This window comes from Schistocerca serialis, chromosome 2 (genome assembly GCF_023864345.2).
Source record: "Schistocerca serialis cubense isolate TAMUIC-IGC-003099 chromosome 2, iqSchSeri2.2, whole genome shotgun sequence".
NCBI classification, from domain to species: domain Eukaryota; kingdom Metazoa; phylum Arthropoda; class Insecta; order Orthoptera; family Acrididae; genus Schistocerca; species Schistocerca serialis.
The window spans coordinates 867578593-867601074 of record NC_064639.1 but is presented as its reverse complement, the minus strand read 5'-3'; the positions used below and the strand labels follow the sequence as shown (position 1 = coordinate 867601074).

The 22482-nt window shown below is 43.2% G+C and overlaps 1 protein-coding gene and 1 pseudogene across 2 annotated transcripts in view; one reads left to right on the top strand and one right to left on the bottom strand.

The window, feature by feature from the left end:
* Positions 1–223: 223 nt before the first annotated feature.
* LOC126455993 (farnesol dehydrogenase-like) overlaps positions 224–22482 on the top strand; it is an 85834-nt gene continuing 63575 nt past the window's right edge. Inside the window, exons 1-2 of one of the 2 annotated variants that reach the window (XM_050091751.1) lie at positions 224–433; positions 17532–17694. In XM_050091751.1, the coding sequence (XP_049947708.1) occupies positions 226–433; positions 17532–17694 (371 nt within the window). In that variant the 5' untranslated portion in view covers positions 224–225. The remainder of the gene's footprint in view (positions 434–17531; positions 17695–22482) is intronic. The other variant, XM_050091750.1, reaches the window with a different exon arrangement.
* Positions 5424–5541, bottom strand: LOC126459470 (5S ribosomal RNA; annotated as a pseudogene).

Below are 22482 nucleotides of genomic sequence, written 5' to 3'. Positions count from 1 at the left end.
AACTTGCCGTTCAGGCACGGACCGCAAGCCGGCGGTGCGGTGCCACGGACTCCCCTGAAGGACCCAGTGCGGCGGCAGATTGAGTTCCAAGAATTACTGTCAAGCTATCCTGTTACACAGTTGCCCTCTAGCATCGCTATGTTTACACAGTGGCTCCGCCGCTGTTCTCACTGCGATAACGGCCACGAATGCAGCCGGTAGAGGGCCTCAGCTGTGCCAGGCGGCATGTTATCTGCTGCCGTGACGTCAGCAGAGGCGGGCAGGAGGGCAGGGCCAGCTCAGAAGCGCACAGTCAGTCGCCATGGATCGCTGGCGGGGCCGGGTGGCGGTGGTGACTGGCGCCAGCGCGGGCATCGGCGCCGCCGTTGTGCGCGCCCTGCTGCCGCACGGCGTTACCGTCGTGGGAGTCGCCCGCAGGCCCGGCAGGGTGCAGGTCAGTCGCGGGAGCGGCCGCCGCAGCTACAGCTTCAGCTGCCGACACTGCCCCACTAAGCATGCTAACTGTGATAGCATAGAGTAGAAATATCTCTGGAGAGAGCATTCAGAAGCGCAGAATTGATTTTGTGTTGTCAACATACGTTGCCACAATGTTCACGTGATCTCGGGACGCCGTAGATTTGTCCGACATTTGTCCTATAAATTTTGAATGTTGTCATGTCGCTAGTAAATACAGATTCCCTTCGTAAGTGCTGTGGATTTAGTACAGACGTTTCGCAGGCACCATAGCAGTTTACGTCTGATATTTGAAATAAATTGGGCTCTTAGCTTTGAAGAGCAAAATGAACGAGCATGACGTCACAGAAGCTTCACGTCAGCATGTATTTACGTCGTTCATGTCACATCTCGTCAAGTCGCTTAACATAGTTCTGAACGGCGAAATTGGGGTTTTGAGTCACCATCCCGAATATGCATAAAATGTTAGAGTATAGTATCAGAACTGAGGAGCTAACAAGGACCAAATTTGTCAGTAGCTGAAGCAAACTCTATAACCTATGTTCTTGATCAATTATGTTTGGTAAATTACTAAGAAGTGAGACAACGTTTAAAAATTATTTGCTAGGGAAAATATGTACATTCATACACTTCAAAGAAAGCTTCAAATGAATTAATGAAGCCTGTCAAACTTATCCATTATGTTTTTTCTTATGTAATTAATAACGTCATAAACAACTGTATTTTACTCCTTCATTAAAGCTGACTTTTTTGCTTAAAATGTCATATGGTGGAATTTGCTTCGTCTGCTGATGTTCTTATACATATACATTGTGGGCGTCAGCGCCGTTGTGTTATCGTAAAACCTAAATAACTTTTCGCCTTCAGATATACGACCTCGGTTGTGTAAGAAAGTGGAAAAAATATCCCAGCCGTCATGGAACATATCCAATTTGTCACTAAAACAAAGCGCTATTATAAAATAAAGATTATGAAGATACAACAGTACAAAATCCACTATTATAAGGAGAATGAGCGCGGCGGAAATAGGTTAACTTAAGATGTTAACAGACAGGTACCGTCAAAATTATCTTCCCGAGAAACCTTGACGTACCGTGCAATGGCGTGACGTTCCGTTGACGACCTGTGCGAATTCCTCCATTCGAAAGGTATTGTAGAATGTTTTGACGTTGTGTGACGAGACGTGACGTCACCTGATGGCGGACGCGAATTGGCGTTAAACAATCGACGTCGTCCCTAGATCACGTGACAATTCCAGTTTAAAGTTGACAACATGCGCAGGACGCAATGCTCACTCCAGAGGTATTTCTACTCTATGTGTGATAGGCCCGATACTTAACGCCAGGTCTCGGCTGTACGTGTTGCGCATGCGCACGGGACACTTCGCTCTTCGGTGCATGTAGCGGGCCGCAGCCACCGGAGAGAGCTGTTTATGTACCCGGCAGGGTTTAAAGCCTGTTCCGTGGGAGTGACTTTCTGGTCAAAGCCGACTGCATGTGGTGAACGCGCGTCACGTGTCTGTGCGTAGTTCAGCCGCCAGTTACATCGCAAGTGGGTTAGGCACGTCAGTCACCAGTGACCAGTTCAAAAATCTTGAGAATGCTGCTGACTATGCATGCGCAGAAACAGTGGTCTGTGGCGTCGACTGCTAATATTAGAAGAGTGACCAGTTACTTGGTATATGGAAAGTATACATCGGCCATACAAAATGTTCCAACACTGATAAGCGACGTCAGTGCAGTGATTACAGTGGCAGATTCAACTAACTACTGCAAACAACAGATGTGTATTCGTACAGTCAATTGTGAGCAGCACTCCGTCTTCAGGCCACGAGTGACCTACCGGTACCACCCGACCGCCGTGTCATCCTCCGAGGAGGATGCGGACAGGAGGGGCGTGGGGTCAGCACACCGCTCTCCCGGTCGTTATGATGGTATTCTTGACCGAAGCCGCTACTATTCGGTCGAGTAGCTTCTCAACTGCCATCACGAGGTTGAGTGCACCCCGTAAAATGGCAACAGCGCATGGCGGCTGGATGGTCACCCATCCAAGTGCCGGCCACGCCCAACAGCGCTTAACTTCGGTGATATCAAGGGAACCGGTGTATCCACTCCAGCAAGGCCGTTCCCTCAATTGTGAGCAGGCAGTGTTATTTGTTTATTTCATTTATTTAACTTAACCTGATTGTGACCATGAGGCCCTCTCTTACATCAGTCTGTTTTTTTACATCACAGCTACCTTGAAATAACAGTTTTAATACGAAAAATAGTATTAGCATGATTTTAGCGTATGAAGTGGCAGTGTGAGTAAATTTTACTGTCTATGAATTGATTAAGTTAATAGTGACAGTGCTTGCTGCTGCCACTAATGTTCGTAATAGTAATAATAATAATAATAATAATAATAATAATGCAATACAGCTACATCCAAACTTATGTATACAACTACAGAAATCCGTAATTATTGACACATGTTCAATCACCCGAAAGTCCCTAAATGCGATATAACATATACCGTACAGTTAAAAGGAAGTCACGCTTGATCAAGGTCCGCGTCACTTTCCATTTTTGACCAGACATAACGTCTGAGAAAAGAAAGAAATAATAATAATAATAATAATAGCGATAGATATAAAAATAATTATAAGTGTACAAAATTGATATTTTCTGATACAGCGAGGTAGGGAAACCAAATTTAAGGAGACACCATCAAGTAAGAATATTGGGAAATGACGAAGATCTGGTTGGAAAGAAGGATGAACAAAGGTAATCAGTGCTTACAGGGAGAATGCTACTCATTATGGTTCCTTCATTAGACACCTCATTAAGTGTCTTCTGAAGCTGGAGATCTTATTCAGTTCTCTAATATAATGTGAGAGGTTAGTCCACATTCTGGTTCCTGCTATTGAGGAGTTCTTCGAAAAACTGGCTGAACGACGGAGTGGAATTTGCTCTAATGGGAATGAGTGTTTCTCTCATGTTGTTCAGATGAAAGCGTTAAGGTCGAGGAGAGATATCAAGCCACACTCTTCACTGATAAGACAGCAGAGATGACAGGGTGGAATGGAAGCCCCTGCACTTGTCTGCACGCAGCCAGGATAGCTGCACACATGATGGGGAAATTGATCATCACAGTTGTAGCAAACACAGACATTCATAACCAGTTCCATACGCCGTGAGCGTTTCTCATAAAGACCTTGCAGGATAACGTCTCTCTAATAAATAATTTGCCGGCCGAAGTGGCCGTGCGGTTAAAGGCGCTGCAGTCTGGAACCGCAAGACCGCTACGGTCGCAGGTTCGAATCCTGCCTCGGGCATGGATGTTTGTGATGTCCTTAGGTTAGTTAGGTTTAACTAGTTCTAAGTTCTAGGGGACTAATGACCTCAGCAGTTGAGTCCCATAGTGCTCAGAGCCATTTTTTCAATAAATAATTGGAAGTGTATGAGTTTGTTCAAGTTTCTTTTTTGGGTCAAGAGGGGTGAGCTATTTAGATTTTTGTAGGGCATGAAGAGATCGTGATGCCTTCTTGCACATTATAGTTACGTGCTCAGTCCAATTTAGATTTACATCTGTTGTTATTCCTAGACTGTTCACTAAAGTAAGTCAGTTGATATTTGTCCCATTTAGGATTAAAGATGGTAGGGATTCCCGATATTTCGGGCTCATGTGCCTAGAATGACCAACCAGTACCGCTTGCGTTTTGGATGGGTTCAGCTTTCACCTGCGCCTATTTTGATACAGCAGTCAGGTCGGCATTTAGACTCTCGACAGCTGTCCTCAGGTTCGTTGGTTTTGCGATAGACTGTTTAGTAGAGGCCATGCAGCCGTAGTGTGGCAACGCTGTTGCGTAACGAATCCCAGCGGAACAACAGACTGCACATCTCTGAATCAACTGTTCAAAACATTCTACAGAAAATTTTGAAGAAGAGAATAGTGTAGGCAAAGTTTGTCCCATACACCTCCCAAAGGAAAACGATGAAGTGTGGTCGCCTGCCACGACTTGACTGAAATGAAAATCGTGTTTCTGAAAAAATCACCATGGGCGGCGAGATTTGGCATTATCAATACGAATCTAGCAGAAAACGGCAATGTGCAGAAATTCACATGAAGAATCAAAGCTCTGACGACGTACCTGACATTCACGCCAATGTGACGGACGAATTGAACAACAGCCCAAAGAGATACTTATCTGACAGTTTCTCATGGATGTATGAACATTTTGTGTGTTGTACTCAAATGAGGAGAGACTCTATAGAACACTTGAAGTGTGCAAATCATCATCTTAGATTTTCTCTATCTTTTTTATTAACCTTGTCTCGAAACTTTTTGGCTGATTAGGTATAGGACACAAAGGACGAGCTATAAAAGGGACTTTTCTTTTCAGATCATCAGTCTGGTCATTAGGTTGCTGCGGCCCGCCAAGGCATCCTTTCCTGTGAAGTCCTCTTCATCTCAGAGCACCACTTACACCAAATGTCTTTGACTATTTGTTCGCTGCATTCCTATCTCCATCTTCCTCTACAATCTTCACCCCCCTATAGCTTCTTGCAGTACCATGGAAGTTACTGCCTGTCGTCTTAACGCATGTTCTATTATCGTGTCCCTTCATCTTGTCATGGTTGTGATGGCAGAGAATGCAAGAGGGGGGGAATAAATGTTAGATGATATAAACACAAAATTGGAAGATTGTGGAATGAAGGCTAACAAGAAGAAAACGAAGAGCATGGTAACTGGAGAAAGGGGGAGAAAATGCCATATGAAAATAAAAGCACTCCGTCTTCAGGCCACAAGTGGCCCATCGGGACCATCCGACGGCCGTGTCATCCTCAGATGAGGATGCAGATAGGAGGGGCATGTGGTCAGCACACCGCTCTCCCAGTCATTACGATGGTTTTCTTTCACCGGAGCTGCTATTATTCGGTCGAGTAGCTCCTCAGTTGGCATCACGAGGCTGAGTGCACTCCGAAAACTGGCAACAGGGCATGGCAGCCCAGATGGTCACCCATCCAAGTGCCGGCCACGCCCGACAGCGCTTAACTTCGGTGATCTGACGGGAACCGGTGTATCCACTGCGGCAAGGCCGTTGCCCGTACGAAAATAGGGGGAGAAGAAATAGATCAAGTGAATAACTTCAATTACTTGCGAAGTGTAATAATGGATGATATGTATTGATCAACAGAAATTAGGAAAAGAATTGGAATGACAAAAGAAGGATTCAAGCGGAAACAGAAATTACTTTGCGGACCTCTAAACAAAGATCTGAGGGAAAGACTTGCCAAATGTTACATCTGGAGGGTTGCACTGTATGTGTGGAGACCTGGACATTGAGGAAGGAAGATGAAAGAAGACTGGAGGCACTAGAGATGTGGATATGGAGAAGAATGGAAAAAGTGAAATGGCAAGACCGAGTAAGGAATGAAGAAGTAGTAAGAATAGTTGGAGAAGAAAGAAACATGCTGAAAGTGATCAGAAAGAGAAAACTGGGTTGGACATTGTTTGAGGAGGGAATGTTTATTGAAGGAAGGAATAGAAGGAATGGTGGAGGGAAAAATGGGAAGAGGAAAAAGAAGATATCACATGCTGGACAATATTAAAGGAGACAAATATTCAGAAATGGCTAAGGACAGACAAAAGTGGAAGAGACTTAACCCATGATAAGACCTGCCGGAAGGCAGAATATCATACTGCTTATCTTGTCAATATTTTGCACGTGTTTTTCTCCTCGCTGATTCTACGAAGAACCTCCTCACTGCTTGTCTAATCAGTCCACCTAATTTTCAACACCCTGCTAATAGTGACACACCTCAGTGCTTCGATTCTCTTCTTCTTTTGCAATTTTCTCCCAGTCCATGATTCACTGCTATACAAAGCTCTGCTCCAAACATACATTCTCAGTAATTTCTTCCTAAAATCAAGGCTGATGTTTGATATTAAAAAATGGTTCAAATGGCTATGAGCACTATGGGACTTAACATCTTAGGTCATCAGTCCCCTAGAACTTAGAACTACTTAAACCTAACTAACCTAAGGACATCACACAACACCCAGCCATCACGAGGCAGAGAAAATCCCTGACCCCGCCGGGAATCGAACCCGGGAACCCGGGCGCGGGAAGCGAGAACGCTACCGCACGACCACGAGATGCGGGCGTTTGATATTAGGAGACTTCCTTCGGCCAGGAATGTTCTATTTGCCTGTACTAAACTGTTTCTTACATCCTCCTTGTTTGGCCGGTTATTTTAATTGCGTGGATCCAGAATTCCTTCAGTTCTTCTATTTCGCGATTCCCAATTTTTATTTCACGTGTGCCGATGAAATAATTTCTGCCACTCCTCATTACTTTCATATTCCTTCTATTTACTCGCGATCCATATTCTGTCCTAATTAGACTGTTCGTTCCACTTAACAGCTCATGCAGTTCTTCCTCTAGTTCCCTGAGGACAGCAAAGTCTTCACCTAATTTTATCATTGCTCTCATTTCACCCGGAGATTAAATCTCATTCTTATACCTTTTCTACATCTACATCTACATTTATACTCCGCAAGCCACCCAACGGTGTGTGGCGGAGGGCACTTTACGTGCCACTGTCATTACTTCCCTTTCCTGTTCCAGTCGCGTATGGTTCGCGGGAAGAACGACTGTCTGAAAGCCTCCGTGCGCGCTCTAATCTCTCTAATTTTACATTCGTGATCTCCTCGGGAGGTATAAGTTGGGGGAAGCAATATATTCGATACCTCATCCAGAAACGCACCCTCTCGCAACCTGGCGAGCAAGCTACACCGCGATGCAGAGCGCCTCTCTTGCAGAGTCTGTCACTTGAGTTTATTAAACATCTCCGTAACGCTATCACGGTTACCAAATAACCCTGTGACAAAACGCGCCGCTCTTCTTTGGATCTTCTCTATCTCCTCCGTCAAACCGATCTGGTACGGATCCCACACTGATGAGCAATACTCAAGTACAGGTCGAACGAGTGTTTTGTAAGCCACCTCATTTGTTGATGGACTACATTTTCTAAGCACTCTCCCAATGAATCTCAACCTGGTACCCGCCTTACCAACAATTAATTTTATATGATCATTCCACTTCAAATCGTTCCGCACGCATACTCCCAGATATTTTACAGAAGTAACTGCTATCAGTGTTTGTTCCGCTATTATATAATCATACAATAAAGGATCCTTCTTTCTATGTATTCGCAATACATTACATTTGTCTATGTTAAGGGACAGTTGCCACTCCCTGCACCAGGTGCCTATCCGCTGCAGATCTTCCTGCATTTCGCTACAATTTTCTAATGCTGCAACTTCTCTGTATACTACAGCATCATCCGCGAAAAGCCGCATGGAACTTCCGACACTATCTACTAGGTCATTTATATATATTGTGAAAAGCAATGGTCCCATAACACTCCCCTGTGGCACGCCAGAGGTTGCTTTAACGTCTGTAGACGTCTCTCCATTGATAACAACATGCTGTGTTCTGTTTGCTAAAAACTCTTCAATCCAGCCACACAGCTGGTCTGATATTCCGTAGGCTCTTACTTTGTTTATCAGGCGACAGTGCGGAACTGTATCGAACGCCTTACGGAAGTCAAGAAAAATAGCATCTACCTGGGAGCCTGTATCTAATATTTTCTGGGTCTCATGAACAAATAAAGCGAGTTAGGTCTCACACGATCGCTGCTTCCGGAATCCATGTTGATTCCTACATAGTAGATTCTGGGTTTCCAAAAACGACATGATACTCGAGCAAAAAACATGTTCTAAAATTCTACAACAGATCGATGTCAGATATATAGGTCTATAGTTTTGCGAATCTGCTCGACGACCCTTCTTGAAGACTGGGACTACCTGTGCTCTTTTCCAATCATTTGGAACCCTCCGTTCCTCTAGAGACTTGCGGTACACGGCTGTTAGAAGGGGGCAAGTTCTTTCGCGTACTCTGTGTAGAATCGAATTGGTATCCCGTCAGGTCCAGTGGACTTTCCTCTATTGAGTGATTCCAGTTGCTTTTCTATTCCTTGGACACTTATTTCGATGTCAGCCATTTTTTCGTTTGTGCGAGGATTTAGAGAAGGAACTGCAGTGCGGTCTTCCTCTGTGAAACAGCTCTGGAAAAAGGTGTTTAGTATTTCAGCTTTACGCGTGTCATCCTCTGTTTCAATGCCATCATCATTCCGGAGTGTCTGGATATGCTGTTTCGAGCCACTTACTGATTTAATGTAAGACCAGAACTTTTCTCTTCATTACTTCAGCATATTGAGCCTGAAACCCTTTTTAATCCGAGCACTTCTTTTTTGGTCTTCCCTTTTTATTGTCCCTTCCTGCTTCTTCTACACATCATGTATTACTTTCCCTATAGCGTATATCTATTTTTATGAGAATTTTGAACATTTTTCACCAGTTTACATTGCTGAACGTTTGTTTTGGATCGGCAAATACTATCAAAGTGCCTGCATTTTTCGTAAGTCCTGCTTCCACTACGAGGTGGAACGTCAGAATTGCCTCTTGGTGTGTTTGCCTTTCCGAAAGCCGATCTGATCGTCATCTAACACCTCTTCCATTTTCTTTTCTGTGTATTATTACTGTGTATTATTTCTGTTAGCAAATTTTGATGCGTGAACTTTTAAGCTGTGAGTGCTATAGCTCTCGCACTTGCTTAGACTTACTACGCTGGGGACTGCGTCGATGATATTTTTCCGACACTGTGATGGTATGTCGTTAGTCTACACACGAATCTGAATAACGACTTGGCTGCCACTTCTCTCAATGATTTCAGAAATTCCAATGTCATGTTATCTATCGCTTATGCCTTATTCGATTACAAATCTTCCAAGGCTCTGTTAAATTCTGAATCTAATACTGGACCCCCTCTGCCTTCCATATCGAATCCCATTTCTTCCTCTTTTACATCTTTCGTCTCCCTCTTAGACGGCTTCACTATGCGTTTTCAATCTATCCACTGCCGGCCGAAGTGGCCGTGCGGTTAAAGGCGCTGCAGTCTGGAACCGCAAGACCGCTACGGTCGCAGGTTCGAATCCTGCCTCGGACATGGATGTTTGTGATGTCCTTAGGTTAGTTAGGTTTAACTAGTTCTAAGTTCTAGGGGACTAATGACCTCAGCGGTTGAGTCCCATAGTGCTCAGAGCCATTTGAACCTTTTTGAATCTATCCACTCTCTCCTCTGTGTTTAGCAATGGGATTCCTCTTCCGCCCTTTACGCTAAATCCTTTGCTTTTAATTTCGGCGAAAGCTGTTTTGACTTTTCTGTATGCTGAATCTGGCTCTCCCTTGTCCATTTTCTTTTGGATTTCTTCTAATTTTTCGTGCAGCCATTTTCCTTTAGCTTTCCTACACTTCCCATTTATTTCAGTATTGAGAGACTTACATCGTTGTGTTCCTGTCTTTCCCTGAACACTTTTGTAATTCCTTCCATCATCGGTCAGTTGAAGTATTTATGCCGTTACCCAAGGTTTATTCGCGATTATCTTCCTAGTACCAATGTTTCTCAGTCCAATTTCTTTTGTTCTCCTTCTTAGCGATGCACATTCGTCTTTAGCTTGTATGACTAGCGTGGTATTCATTATATATATCAGAGAACTTCTAACGCGCATCATCATGACCAGTGCTAATGAAGACTGGTTTTGTATGACATTAAACAAAATTTAAAATGAAAATGTGGGTTTTTTTTGGAGTCAGACTGCTCTTATATGGCCCACACACGTTGATTACAGATGCAAGTCCGAACACGGAATTGCTTTGGAGACAGCAAGCTATTACACTGGAGAGCCAAAGAAACTGGTACACCTGCCTAATCTCGCGTAGGGCCCCACCAAGCACGCGTAAGTGCCGCGACACGACGTGGCATGGACTCGACTAATGTCTGAAGTAGTGTTGGGGGAAATTGACACCATGAATCCTGCAGGGCTCTTCATATTTTCGTAAGAAACGACGGGGTGTTTACTCTTCTGAACAGCACGTTGCAAGGCATCCGAGCACGCTCAATAATGTTCATGTCTGGTGAGTTTGGTGACCAGCGGAAGTGTTGAAACTGAGAAGAGTATTCCTGGAGCCACACTGTAGCAATTCTGGACGTGTGGGGTGTCGCATTGTCCGTCGGAATGCACTATGGACATGAATGGATGCAGGTGATCAGACAGGATGCTTACGTATGTGTCACCTGTCAGAGTCGTATCTAGAAATATCAGGGGTTCCATATCGCTCCAACTGTACAAGCGCCACACCATTACAGTGCGTTCACCAGGTTGAACAGTTCCCTGCTGACGTGCAGAGTCCATGGATTCACGAGGCTCTCACCACACCCGTACACGTACATGCGCTAGATACAATTTAAAAAGAGACTCGTCGGACCAGACAACATGTTAGCGGTCATCAACAGTCCAATGTCGGCGTTGACGATCCCAGGCGAGGAGTAAAGCTTTGTGTCGTGCACTCATCAAGGGTACACGAGAGGGCCTTCGGCTCGGAAAGCCTATCGATGATGTTTCATTGAGCGGTTCGCACGCTGACACTTGTTGATGGCCCAGAATTGAAATCTTTAGCAATTTGCGGAAGGGTTGCACATCTGTCGCGTTGAACGATTCTATTCAGCCGTCGTTGGTCTCGTTCTTCCAAGATCTTTTTCCGGGCGGAGCGATGTCGGAGATCTGATGTTTTACCGGATTCCAGATATTCACGGTACACTCGTGAAATGGCCGTACGGGAAAATCCCCACTTCATCGCTAACTCGGAGATGCTATGTCCAGTCGCTCGTGTGCCGACTATAACACCACGTTCAGACTCACTTAAATCTTAATACGCTGCCGTTGTAGCAACACTAAACGATGTAACAACTGCGCCAGACACTTGTTGTCTTATATAAGCGATGCCGGCCGCAGCGACGTATTCTACCTGTATACATATCTCTGTTTTTGAGTACGCATGCCTATACCAGTTTCTTTGGCACTTAGCCTAATATCCTGGAACAGAATCTCGGTTTTCTGGATGCTGTAGCATATGTAGGTGATCGACAGTACACAACAGAATCAAAGGACAGGTTTTCTGAAATCTGTAATTACCACCACTACGACGCAGACATTAGAAATTTGGCTCAGAGGTGCCTACATCCTTCCTCTGTAATGGTGCAAAAGCGTGCCGCCGCGCGACGTCACCCTTGGGCTCGACGACGCTTCCAACAGAAATGTGTCCACACGTGCAGAAATAACGCCAGAGCTCAGAACTTCATGTAACAAGTAAAGTCCCGATGGCACCAAATTTCACCACAAATCTACCCAAAACCATCGTAGGCGTGTCATATGATAGCAAGATCGTCATAGCCCCCATTAACCTACGTTTCATCCTTTCGTTTTACAGCTCTGCAATGGCGGTCGGAATCGCGACTCCCAGCGCTGAAATCACGAGGTTTTCTTGTGAACGGCCGAAGAAAACACTTCAGACACACCGCCGCTCAGAGGCCTCTGGGAGTGCGAAATGAGCGTCAATGAAACCCCCTTCCCTTTCCTTGCGACGTTGATTTCAACATATTCGAAAAGGACAGTTTGCAGTGTGATGAGCAACAGGAAGATGTTCTTAACAATATCTGATATTGCTGATATCTTCCTCACACTTCAGCTGTACTCTGAGGACATCATGGGCTAGCAAATGCATTGAGCATGATCTCAACCCTTTGGAGTGCAGGGCGACCGCAATTTGTGCTCTAGTGTACAGGTTGGAACCACTAGGGACCGATGAAACCGATTCGACGAAATTTGAAAATGATCCGAAGCAGCAAAGGTATCTTATGTGTCTGCAGTGCTCCTGTTTCATGCCCTCCTGTGGCGTGATAATGGAGAGTTGTCACATTGTCATACGAGTGAATAAAGCAGCAGAGGGATCCCCTCCATTTGGGCAATAACCTCGGTGCCATCTCTCGACCCGCCCCCCATATTTACTGAGAATTTTAAAAGTGTGCTTTTACTGAGAAAAACTCCAAAGTACAGCTACGCACCTGCAGGTAGGCAACCACTTGATACAGCTCTCTGCCAGTTGCCTGTCTGTAGGCCTCTGCATGATGGGGCAAATAAGGGTGGCTTGGGCGAGTGGCAACATTGACGAGGGTGGAAAAGACCTGAAGTTACTTCCAACAGGATGGAGCAGCTGCTCATACAGACAGCCAAACGTTCTAGCACTTTTACACGTTTACACAATCTTCGCACCTGACAGAGGTCAGTCTGGTCGCAGCCTGTAGTTGGTCACTCAGATCACCTGATCTGCCAGTGTGCCATTGCTTTGTGTGGGAAGCGCTCAAGTCTATGGTGTATTGCAACAACCTTCATAGTCTCCAAGGACTGCAGCAGAGCATTTTGGACTAGACTGCAGCAATTCCAGGCGTAAAAAAAAGGTAAAAAAAGAAAAAAGAAAAAGAAAACAGACTTCCATCTGTCTTCAATAACCTGTTGACCAGGGCCCAAAAGTGCCAAGAGATGAATGGTGCTCACTAACTCAGTTCTCTGGGCCACTTTTATTTGCCCCAACCCATAGAAGTACTTTGCAGGTTTCAAAGAGGTTCTTTAAAAAAAAATGTTTCAAATGGCTCTGAGCACTATGAGATCATCAGTCGCCTACAACTTAGAACTAATTAAACCTAACTAACCTAAAGACATCACACAGATCCATGCCCGAGGCAGGATTCGAACCTGCGACCGTAGCGGTCGCTCGGTTCCGGACTTTAGCGCCTAGAACCGCACGGCCACTCCGGCCGGATCTTTTAAAAACTTTATACAGATGACACAGGTACGAAAGTGGTCTAAATTTCTTGGGTCTTTAGGCTGCTTGCCAGGTTTCAGTATTGCAACCACTTTAATCTTCGATAATGTTAGAAGCTCAAGAAATAAATTAAAAAATGTGCCTCAGCCTGAACTCGAAACGGGTCTTCTTGGTTACTAGGCCGGGTTTGAGTCCCTGTCGTGGCACAAATTTTAGTTTATTTCTTCAGCTTCCAACGTTATCGTAGATAAAGACGAGACTTAAATGCCTCAGGGAAAATTTAATTGTAAGGCTTATAACACTTTAGTCTTATTCCTGTTTTTAGCGCTACGGTATTGTTCCAGACAATTATTGAACAGCGGTAGGATCCATTATTTGGTAATATTCCTAAAGAATCTGCTCCATACAGATTGTGAAGATAATGTTAAAGGCAGATATACATTTTTTTTACTTTTTGCTATATTTTCTTTTACTTCTTTCCTGCTTTATTTTCATCATACATTGAAAAAATATTTCAGAAGGAGTTTTGTAAATTTAATTCTTTGAATGATTATGTTTCTGTTTACCTAATATAGTCGTTATGAATGTGGCTGCCATCTTCAGTTACTCTGATGTTGTATACTTTCTTATTTGTTAACGTGTTATTGGAATTCATTTTCTGTGGACAGAGTAACAAGAGACTGTGATTTTGTATAAAGCCGTAAATCGAGGTAATCAGAGGTAATCAGAATTTCTGAAAGTGTTATGTGAAGCGAAGTGTATGAGCGATGTAGAGTCATACTGACAGGTCGAAAGAGAAGGCATCACCAAAAGTCGGGAGTGAGCAGAAGAGAGTGGAGGTGATTGTCGTGCAACGTGTATGTACTGCACACACTGTTTTCGAGGCCACTGAAAAATATCAGTGTTTGGACAGTGCTACATCTGTGATCTCGCTGTCTATCGCGATCAAAGAACTAGTGGTTTTACGTGTCGCGTTGTTCGTTTGCCGTAACTGTGTTTTGCCTCAATAAGCATAAAGCTTTGATATGGAGACCGGTAGGCTGTGTACATGCATGTGTACATGCAGTAAAGATACTGTTCTCGATTGTAGACAACACAAACTGTTTAGTGCATACCACGGACTGTAGAATAAAACAGAAAATATGGTAACAAATTTTCGTGTCGTATACTGATAAAAATAACTTGCAGTGTGAATGTATGGTGCGCTGGTTGCCGCGTAATTGAAGTGATTGCATAGGCGACTGCGCACGGTACCTATTTTTCTGTTTAAGCAACGGACTGGTCATCCACAGTAGAGTTGACTTGATTTATTTCCGTAGTGCGCTCGGATATACTGTCAAAAGGGCTGCGGCGTGATAGTAAACCATAAAAAGGAAAACTGTGATTAATGTGTGTAGCAAACATTATGACGTCTGAATACCTCAAGCGTTAATGGAAAGAAGCGTGTTTTATTGTCATCATTATATGCAGATACGCAGATTGGAATTAATTCTGCAAACACGTAGCGTACGTATTACATTCACAACTGGCGTTCACCAATAAGGAGGTGAGCAAGACAACAGCAGTTATTGGCTTGCACGCCCAACGACCATGGAGTAACGACGCGGATGACGAGGAGTCGCCCGCCGGTAGCATCAGCTAAGTGAAAACTGTTTTGAAGGAACATTGAATAAGAGATGCCACGAACTACATCGCTCTAATCAGTGATGTAAAAACGGCAATAACTTTTTCATTCATTTTACATAATTGTCAATTGCCATATTGTAAAACTGTTGAGCTTTATGTTCAGTAATATTGAGAGCAGCAGTCAAAACTTGGTTTCATTCATTTAATTATTTCTTTCCGTAACCATAATGACTTTGTAAACCTATTAAGTTCCGACACAGCCAGTTTTGCAAACAATAGGTACTAATGTTAATGAGATAAAACAGTTTCGGTTACTTTTTAATTTTTTTTAAATTGCCAATGTTTATTTATTTATGTAGTCTCTAAGTGTTTACCTTCATTTGCATCTTTTATTGTTTCGCATTTGATCTCATGTAAATTATTGTGCTCTGCCGATGGATTTTGCGCGCTATGCATTATCTGTCATTGTATTATTAGGTAGAAATATGTCGTCAGTTGTTAAGATTGTTTAGGAGAGTATTTTATCAGTGGTAATCTGTTTGATTTGCTGTGTTGTTATAGTTTTTGGGTACTTACTTTAATGTTTGAATGTAGTGTTCAGCCAAACTGAAGAAAAGTAGAGTATTTCTGGCTCCTGTAACTTAAAATTTCCGGACGCAGTGAATTTCGGGGTGATGGATCAGAGTTTTGTCAGTCCGAGTAATTGAACACGGTCGGTTTTGTCTCAGTCGGTGTTCGAGAGGTGCTCTTTCGGATGATACAGATACAGCTTGTGTTCATCTCTGATCCGTTATCGCCACAAGATACCGCCGAGTCCAGCCGCTTTGCCAGCCTAACTAATTTTCAAGGTATCTTCCAGCTCATCTAAACTGAAAGTATAGGAGAGACTTCACGTTTCTTGTTCAGTACTTCTTTGAAACTTCGGTGGTCTTTTTTCAACTATTTGTTTTGCCATTTATTAGCAGCTGATGAACAACCGGATTGGCAGTAATTCTCCTTCCCGATGGCTTTTATTGGTTCATTGTTCAGAGGTCTCTGTAGCTCTCAGACTTCTGTGCTGTTTTTTTCCATGTCTAGCTATTCCATCAATTTAACCCAAGGTTTTCTCTTTACTTTACCCATAGACTGGATTATCTGTTGGTCATCTATCAAGTAGCTGGAAATGAATAACATAGGTATGTAACATTATTACATTCTATTACAGAAGTCTGGATTTCGGCACGCGAGGCAATAGTGACCCTAAGACTTCTCATAAAAGATAGGTTAAGGAAAGGCAAACCTACGTTTATGGCATTTGTAGATTTAGAGAAAGCTTTTGCCAATGTTGACTGGAATACTCTCTTTCAAATGCTAAGGGTTACAGGGGTAAAACACAGAGAGCAAAAGGCTATTTACAGTTTGTACAGAAAATGGTTAAAATGGCTCTGAGCACTATGGGACTTAACATCTGTGGTCGCCAGTCCCCTAGAACTTAGAATTACTTAAACCTAACTAACCTAAGGACATCGCACACATCCATGCCCGAGGCAGGATTCGAACCTGCGACCGTAGCAGCAGCGCGGCTCCGGACTGGAGCGCCTAGAGCCGCACGGCCACGGCGGCCGGCTTTGTACAGAAACGAGGTAGCAGCGATAAGAGTCAAGGGGCATGAAAGGGAAGCAGTGGCGTGAGACAGGGTTGTAGCCTGTCACTGATATTATTCACTCTGTGTATTGAGTAAGCAGTAAAGGAAACAAAAGAAAAAATTGGAGTAGGAATTGAAATCCATGGAGAACAAATAAAAACTTTTAGGTTTGCCGATGACATTGTAATTCGGTCAGAGACAGAAAAGGAGTTATAAGGACAGTTGAGCGGAATTGACAGTATCTTGAAAGGTGGATATCAAATGAACATCAAGAAAGCGAAACGATGATAATGGAATGCAGTCGAATTAAGTCGGGTGATACAGAGGGAATTAGATTAGGAAATGAGATACCTGAAGTAGTAAATGAATTTTGCTATTTGGGAAGCAAAATAACTGATGATGGTCGGCGTAGGGAGGATATAAAATGTAGACTGGCATTGGTAAGAAAAGTGTTATTGAAGAAGAGAAATTTGTTAACATCGAGTATAGTTTTAAGTGTCAGGAAGTCGGTTCTGAAAGTACTTGTATGTAGTGTAGCCATGTATGGAAGTGAAACATGGACGATAAGCAGTTTTGACAAGAAGAGAATAGAAACTTTCGAAATGTGATGCTACAAAAGAATGCCGAAGAATAGACGGGTAGATCACGTAACTAATGAGGAGGTACTGAGTATAACTTGGGAGAATAGAAATTTGTGGTACAGCCTGACTAAAAGAAGGGATCGGTTGTTAGGACACATTGTGAGGCATCAAGGGATCACTAGTTTAGTACTGGAGGGAAGCGTGTGGGGTAAAAATAGTAGAGGGAGATCGAGAGATGAATACAGTTAGCAGATTCAGAGGGATATAGGTTGCAGATGAAGAGGCTTGCACAGAATAGAGAAGCCCCAGAGAGCTGCATCAAACCAGTATTTTGACCGAAGACCACGACATAATAGACACTAAATGACAGGCTTTAGGTATTAACACAAATAAATGTCAGGGTACGGTAAGAATGTTGTTAATGCCCACCTAAGTGTAACAGGCAGCTGAGGACAGCCGTCCGTGTGTTTCTGCGGCAGGAACTCGCCAACGACCCCGGTGGTGGTCGGCTGCACGCGCTCAAGGGCGATGTGAGCAAAGAGGGCGACGTGGTGGCCGCCTTCCAGTGGGTGCGCCAACACCTCGGCGCCGTCCACATCCTCGTCAACAACGCCGGTATCTACAGCGAGGCCTCCCTCACCGGTGAGCCGATCAGCGGTCTGCATTAACCAGGGACTCGCTTGCTCTGATGATAAAAAAAACGCAATGCACAGCCATGTACTTGAGTTTCTACTGCAGTACATATAGTATCCAGTAAAATTAAAAAAACGGTATCACAACTAGCAGCATGTTTTAATGTTAACGTAAACTAAAAAAAATGTAAATGTCGTGTGACTAGGGGTAGACAGTTCGCCGGGTGCAAGTCTTTCGATTTGATGCCACTTTGGCGACTTGCGCGTCGGTGAAATGATGATGATTAGGACAACACAGCACCCACTCCCTGAGCGGAGATAATCTCCGACCCAGCCGGGAATCGAATCCAGGCCTTTAGGACTGACATTCTGTGGCGCTGACCACTCAGCTACCGGGGACGCACAACGTAAACTAATGTTGTCGAATGCAAATTTTTAAAGCCAATTCCACTAATGAATTCTGCCCGTGTTGTCAGACCAGTAACAGCATAGTCGCGAAGTAACATATCGACAAAGTTTTTACTCTATCTTTTCAGCCGAAGTGAGCCCACTGTAACAGGACCGCTATCGAAACCTTTGGCTGCAATAAGCACAATACCTCATTTTGGACCGACAACATCATTGCTGACCTCCTGGAACGTTCTGGGCGTTAGTATCAATGCCGTGATTGTCGATTATCACCGACAATGGGGGTCCGTGGTACTTCTTTCCGGCTCTGTTGGAGAACAAGATAGTTCAAATGGCTCTGAGCACTATGGGACTTAACATCTGAGGTCATCAGTCCCCTAAACTTAGAACTACTTAAACCTAACTAACCTAAGGGCATAACAAACATCCATGCCCGAGGCAGGATTAGAACCTGCCACCGTAGCGGTCGTGCGGTTCCAGACTGAAGAACCGCTCGGCCACACCGGTCGGCCTGTTGGAGAACGGTGGGGAGTTGTGTTGGCGAGCTTGGACCGGTCAGACGTCTAGAGCCGTGGTGCGAAACGTAATAAAGCAAATACAGTGAGAAGCGGTATTCGTTAAATTTGCGGGCGCTGATAACCTCGCTGTTGTGCGCCCTAAAACACTAATCATCATCATCATCATCGTTAAATTTATGAAATAGAATGTGAAAGAGGTGCTGGGACGAATATTCAAGGAATTAATTTCAGATCATTAATCGTTGCGAGCATTCAATGTTTTGGGCACAGAAGTGCTAAGTGCTACAATCGCGTAAGCATGGAAGCCATTGTGTGCGAATGACAAAAAAAAAACTTATTTGTTATTAATGATCTGTGAAGAAAACTTCACAAGCCAAGATCGCTAAAAAAGCATTTTATTGGATGACCGGTTTCGACAGAGTTACGCTGTCACTCAATAAAACGCTTTTTTTTAGCGAGCTTAGGTGAAGTTTTCTTCAGTTATCACACATTTCAAATAGCCCCCCAGACTGAACGAGTCAGGAATATTTATTTATTAACCTACCTTATATTTGATTTGAACAGGAGGAGCAAAAAACGAAACCGCGATACACGAAAATATGCGAAAGTACCAGACAAAGTATCAGATAAACTAATCTGTGTTGCAAATTCAGGCATGACTAATTGTTAGAATGTATTTGAGCGACTAGAGTCAATAAACGAACTCTTTTAAAATCGGCAATAAACGTGCTTAAAATGGGGGTGGGGGGGGGGGAGGAGGGGGGGGGTGTAATTTCTTCTCACTTTTGCAGCACCTACTCCATCATATGTTGGATAACATTTCTTTTTATACTTGTTCTCTTAGTTATTTTCGGGAGTATCATCTTTTACTTCTACACTGATTCCCTTTAAACATTCTTTGTTTAAATTATCTTACCTATTTTAATTAAAATATTATTTTGTGAGGTCAATGATATGAGGTTTTTCATGTTAGGTCGTGTGTTTGTTTCCAATTTGTTCATTAAGTTTCTTTCTTTATTTTTTATAGAATTATGATTTTTATTTTGCGTATTTACTACTTAATAATTGATTAAAGAGTTTATGTTTTCTTACTGCAGGCATTGTAGACTGGTAGTCTGTGGCTGCTAGCACAGCCTTGGTGAAACAGAAAAAAGTATTTAGTGCAAAATCGTGTTTCTAAAATTCTATTCAAGAAATAGTGCAAAATGATGGCTCTAGCAATGCATTTTAGCCCTCTATGTATTGCTCCCGTACGGATCGACAAGAGAAGATTAGATTAATTAGAGTACCCACAGAGGCACTTAAGTCATTATCTCCGCGCCCCACACCTAAGTGGAACGTGAAGTAATCTCTAATAACTGGGACAATGGAAAATGCCCTACGCCGTGCACTTCACAGCGGTTTTCAGGGTGTGGATGTAGATACCGAAATAGAAAAACCAGAAATTTATTTGAAGCATTTGTTGTAGTACGATGCACTGCTTTATTTAGTTTTGCACTGAGGAGCTTGCGAGCGAAATACGTTATTTTCTATAGTATCACTACCGACAAGAGAAGTACCGCAGCTCAGGTGGCTAAAACCGAATAAAAATGATTTTAAAATACCCGGATGTGTTTGTCTTACCACCTGTCTAAGAACTACAGAATCACAAGTCACTTAAGAAACAATACCGCGTAACACACAGTTCTGACTAGCCGATGCACAAGTGCCACAAACGAGGCATTATTTGGGAAAAACCTGAACATTTACTTGAAACAATGTAAGCCAACACATGCAGTAATTACAGAGTCATATCTCTCAAAATATAAATTGTTGTGCTGTTTCACGCACTTCTCTTATTCGTCATCGAAGTGCAAATGTGGGCCGGCCGCGGTGGTCTAGCGGTTCTAGGCGCTCAGTCCGGAACCGCGCGACTGCTACGGTCGCAGGTTCGAATCCTGCCTCGGGCATGGATGTGTGTGATGTCCTTAGGTTAGTTAGGTTTAAGTAGTTCTCAGTTCTAGGGGACTGATGACCACAGATGTTAAGTCCCATAGTGCCCAGAGCCATTTGAACCATATTTTGCAAATGTGGCGTTTCAATGAAATGATCAAAACATGATGGAATAGAACTTTCTGTGGCAGAGATCTGGTATGCGTGATCCCCGTGGCATTCCTCATGTTCTTGGCATTGCTTTTGCTCTGGTCAGATACCCTGGACACGAGAAAGTGTGGGCCGCAACGCCTGGTCCTGGCGCAGTCCATGTTTACTCTAGGAAAGGATAGCTGGGGCCTTCCCACGCGCTATTCGCGAGTGGAACAGGGTTGGAGGGATCAGATAGTGGTACCAAAAGTATCCTCCGCCACACACCATTAGGTGGCTTGCGGAGTATGATTTAGATGTAGATGGAACCCTCAAGAAACCAGGTGAAATATAACAAATTCTGGGATGGAAGAAAATCGCTGAGGAATTTGGACGAAATAAGAAGCTTGGTCAGTAGCAGTTTACATCAGTAGCGGATTATCGTATTACCTATGACCTGTGGCACGAAACAGACGAAAACTGATGTATCAGTAGGTTTAGCACAAGCGACGCTGAACAATTAAGAAGACATGCATACACAAGAAATGAATATTATCTGTCTCATGTTTTTTTGTTGATGATGGTCATCACCCACAAGGCGCGAAACTCACTGAGCGGCTGGCAGGTGTTTTTGTTTTGTCAGATATCGAGCTTTTCATTTCATGTCCTGGTAACGTATCAGTCAGTTAATTTTTGTCAATTTCGTATTTAGAATTCCGTTAAATCATTGTTGTTCCCTTCTGAAGTAATGTTGTGTAAGTTACACTTGTGGATATTTTTCTGTGACATCCGAACCAACTATTAATAATTTATTTTTATCATGTTCTAACAAGATTCGAAATAATTATTTCCTTTTCATTTATGTACTTTTAAATACATAATAAAATACACTTAATCAGATACACAAACACATACTGAAATTAAATTATTCAGAAATTAATATTTATAGCTCTCGATATACAACATTTGAGATTTATGAACATCTGTTAACATCTGTGACCAATTTTTTTGAGATTCTGTATAATAAAGGCCACACAGTTGTTGTATGGAGTTGTATGGGGACAGCAATAAAAGAATCATGAGCTGAAGTCAGATGTAATATTACGAAAGTTATAAAATTCTGTCTAGATGTGGTTAACTTAATGAGTTCGATGTAAAAATAAAATAATCACAATTACCAATTCCACTAGCAGCATACGAAAACTATAATGAATCTGAGACTGTAATGGAATGACTATAACAGACTTCCATCAAATCAACGATCCAAAAGATAGAAAACCTGCTGTGCTTCCTGTTCTCAAACATCTTTTAGAAATTGCTACATACTCATTATTTTGGTTTGAGGTGCAATTAGCGGTTGCACTATGAATATGTTTATTATGTGAGAACATTAGAGAAAGCGTTATACAGACCACTGCCTAGCAACACATGTGCAGACCCAACCAAATCCAGTGAGGTGGGGTGACAATGAAGGCAGCCACAAAGGTGAGATTCTCACTTTTAACCAGGTGGCAGCTCGCTCAGCTGCTCAATGAACATTTGTAATGTATCGACCAAATGCATTCAGAGGGCGACATGAGATGGTTAATGTATATTTTATCTCCCACCCACCCCAAGCGACATTGAGACTATCAACCAATCATTTAAGTTCCTTGTTTGATGGAAAATACAAGTTACTAATGCTTTTGTTTGATTTAGTGTAGGAGATTCCATATTACTCAATTTTCGTTCTTATAAACTGCCCCTGAATCTATAAATTTGTTTTTTCTTGATTTACCCTCAGTGACCACTGGCCGTCACGGCAAGAGGGT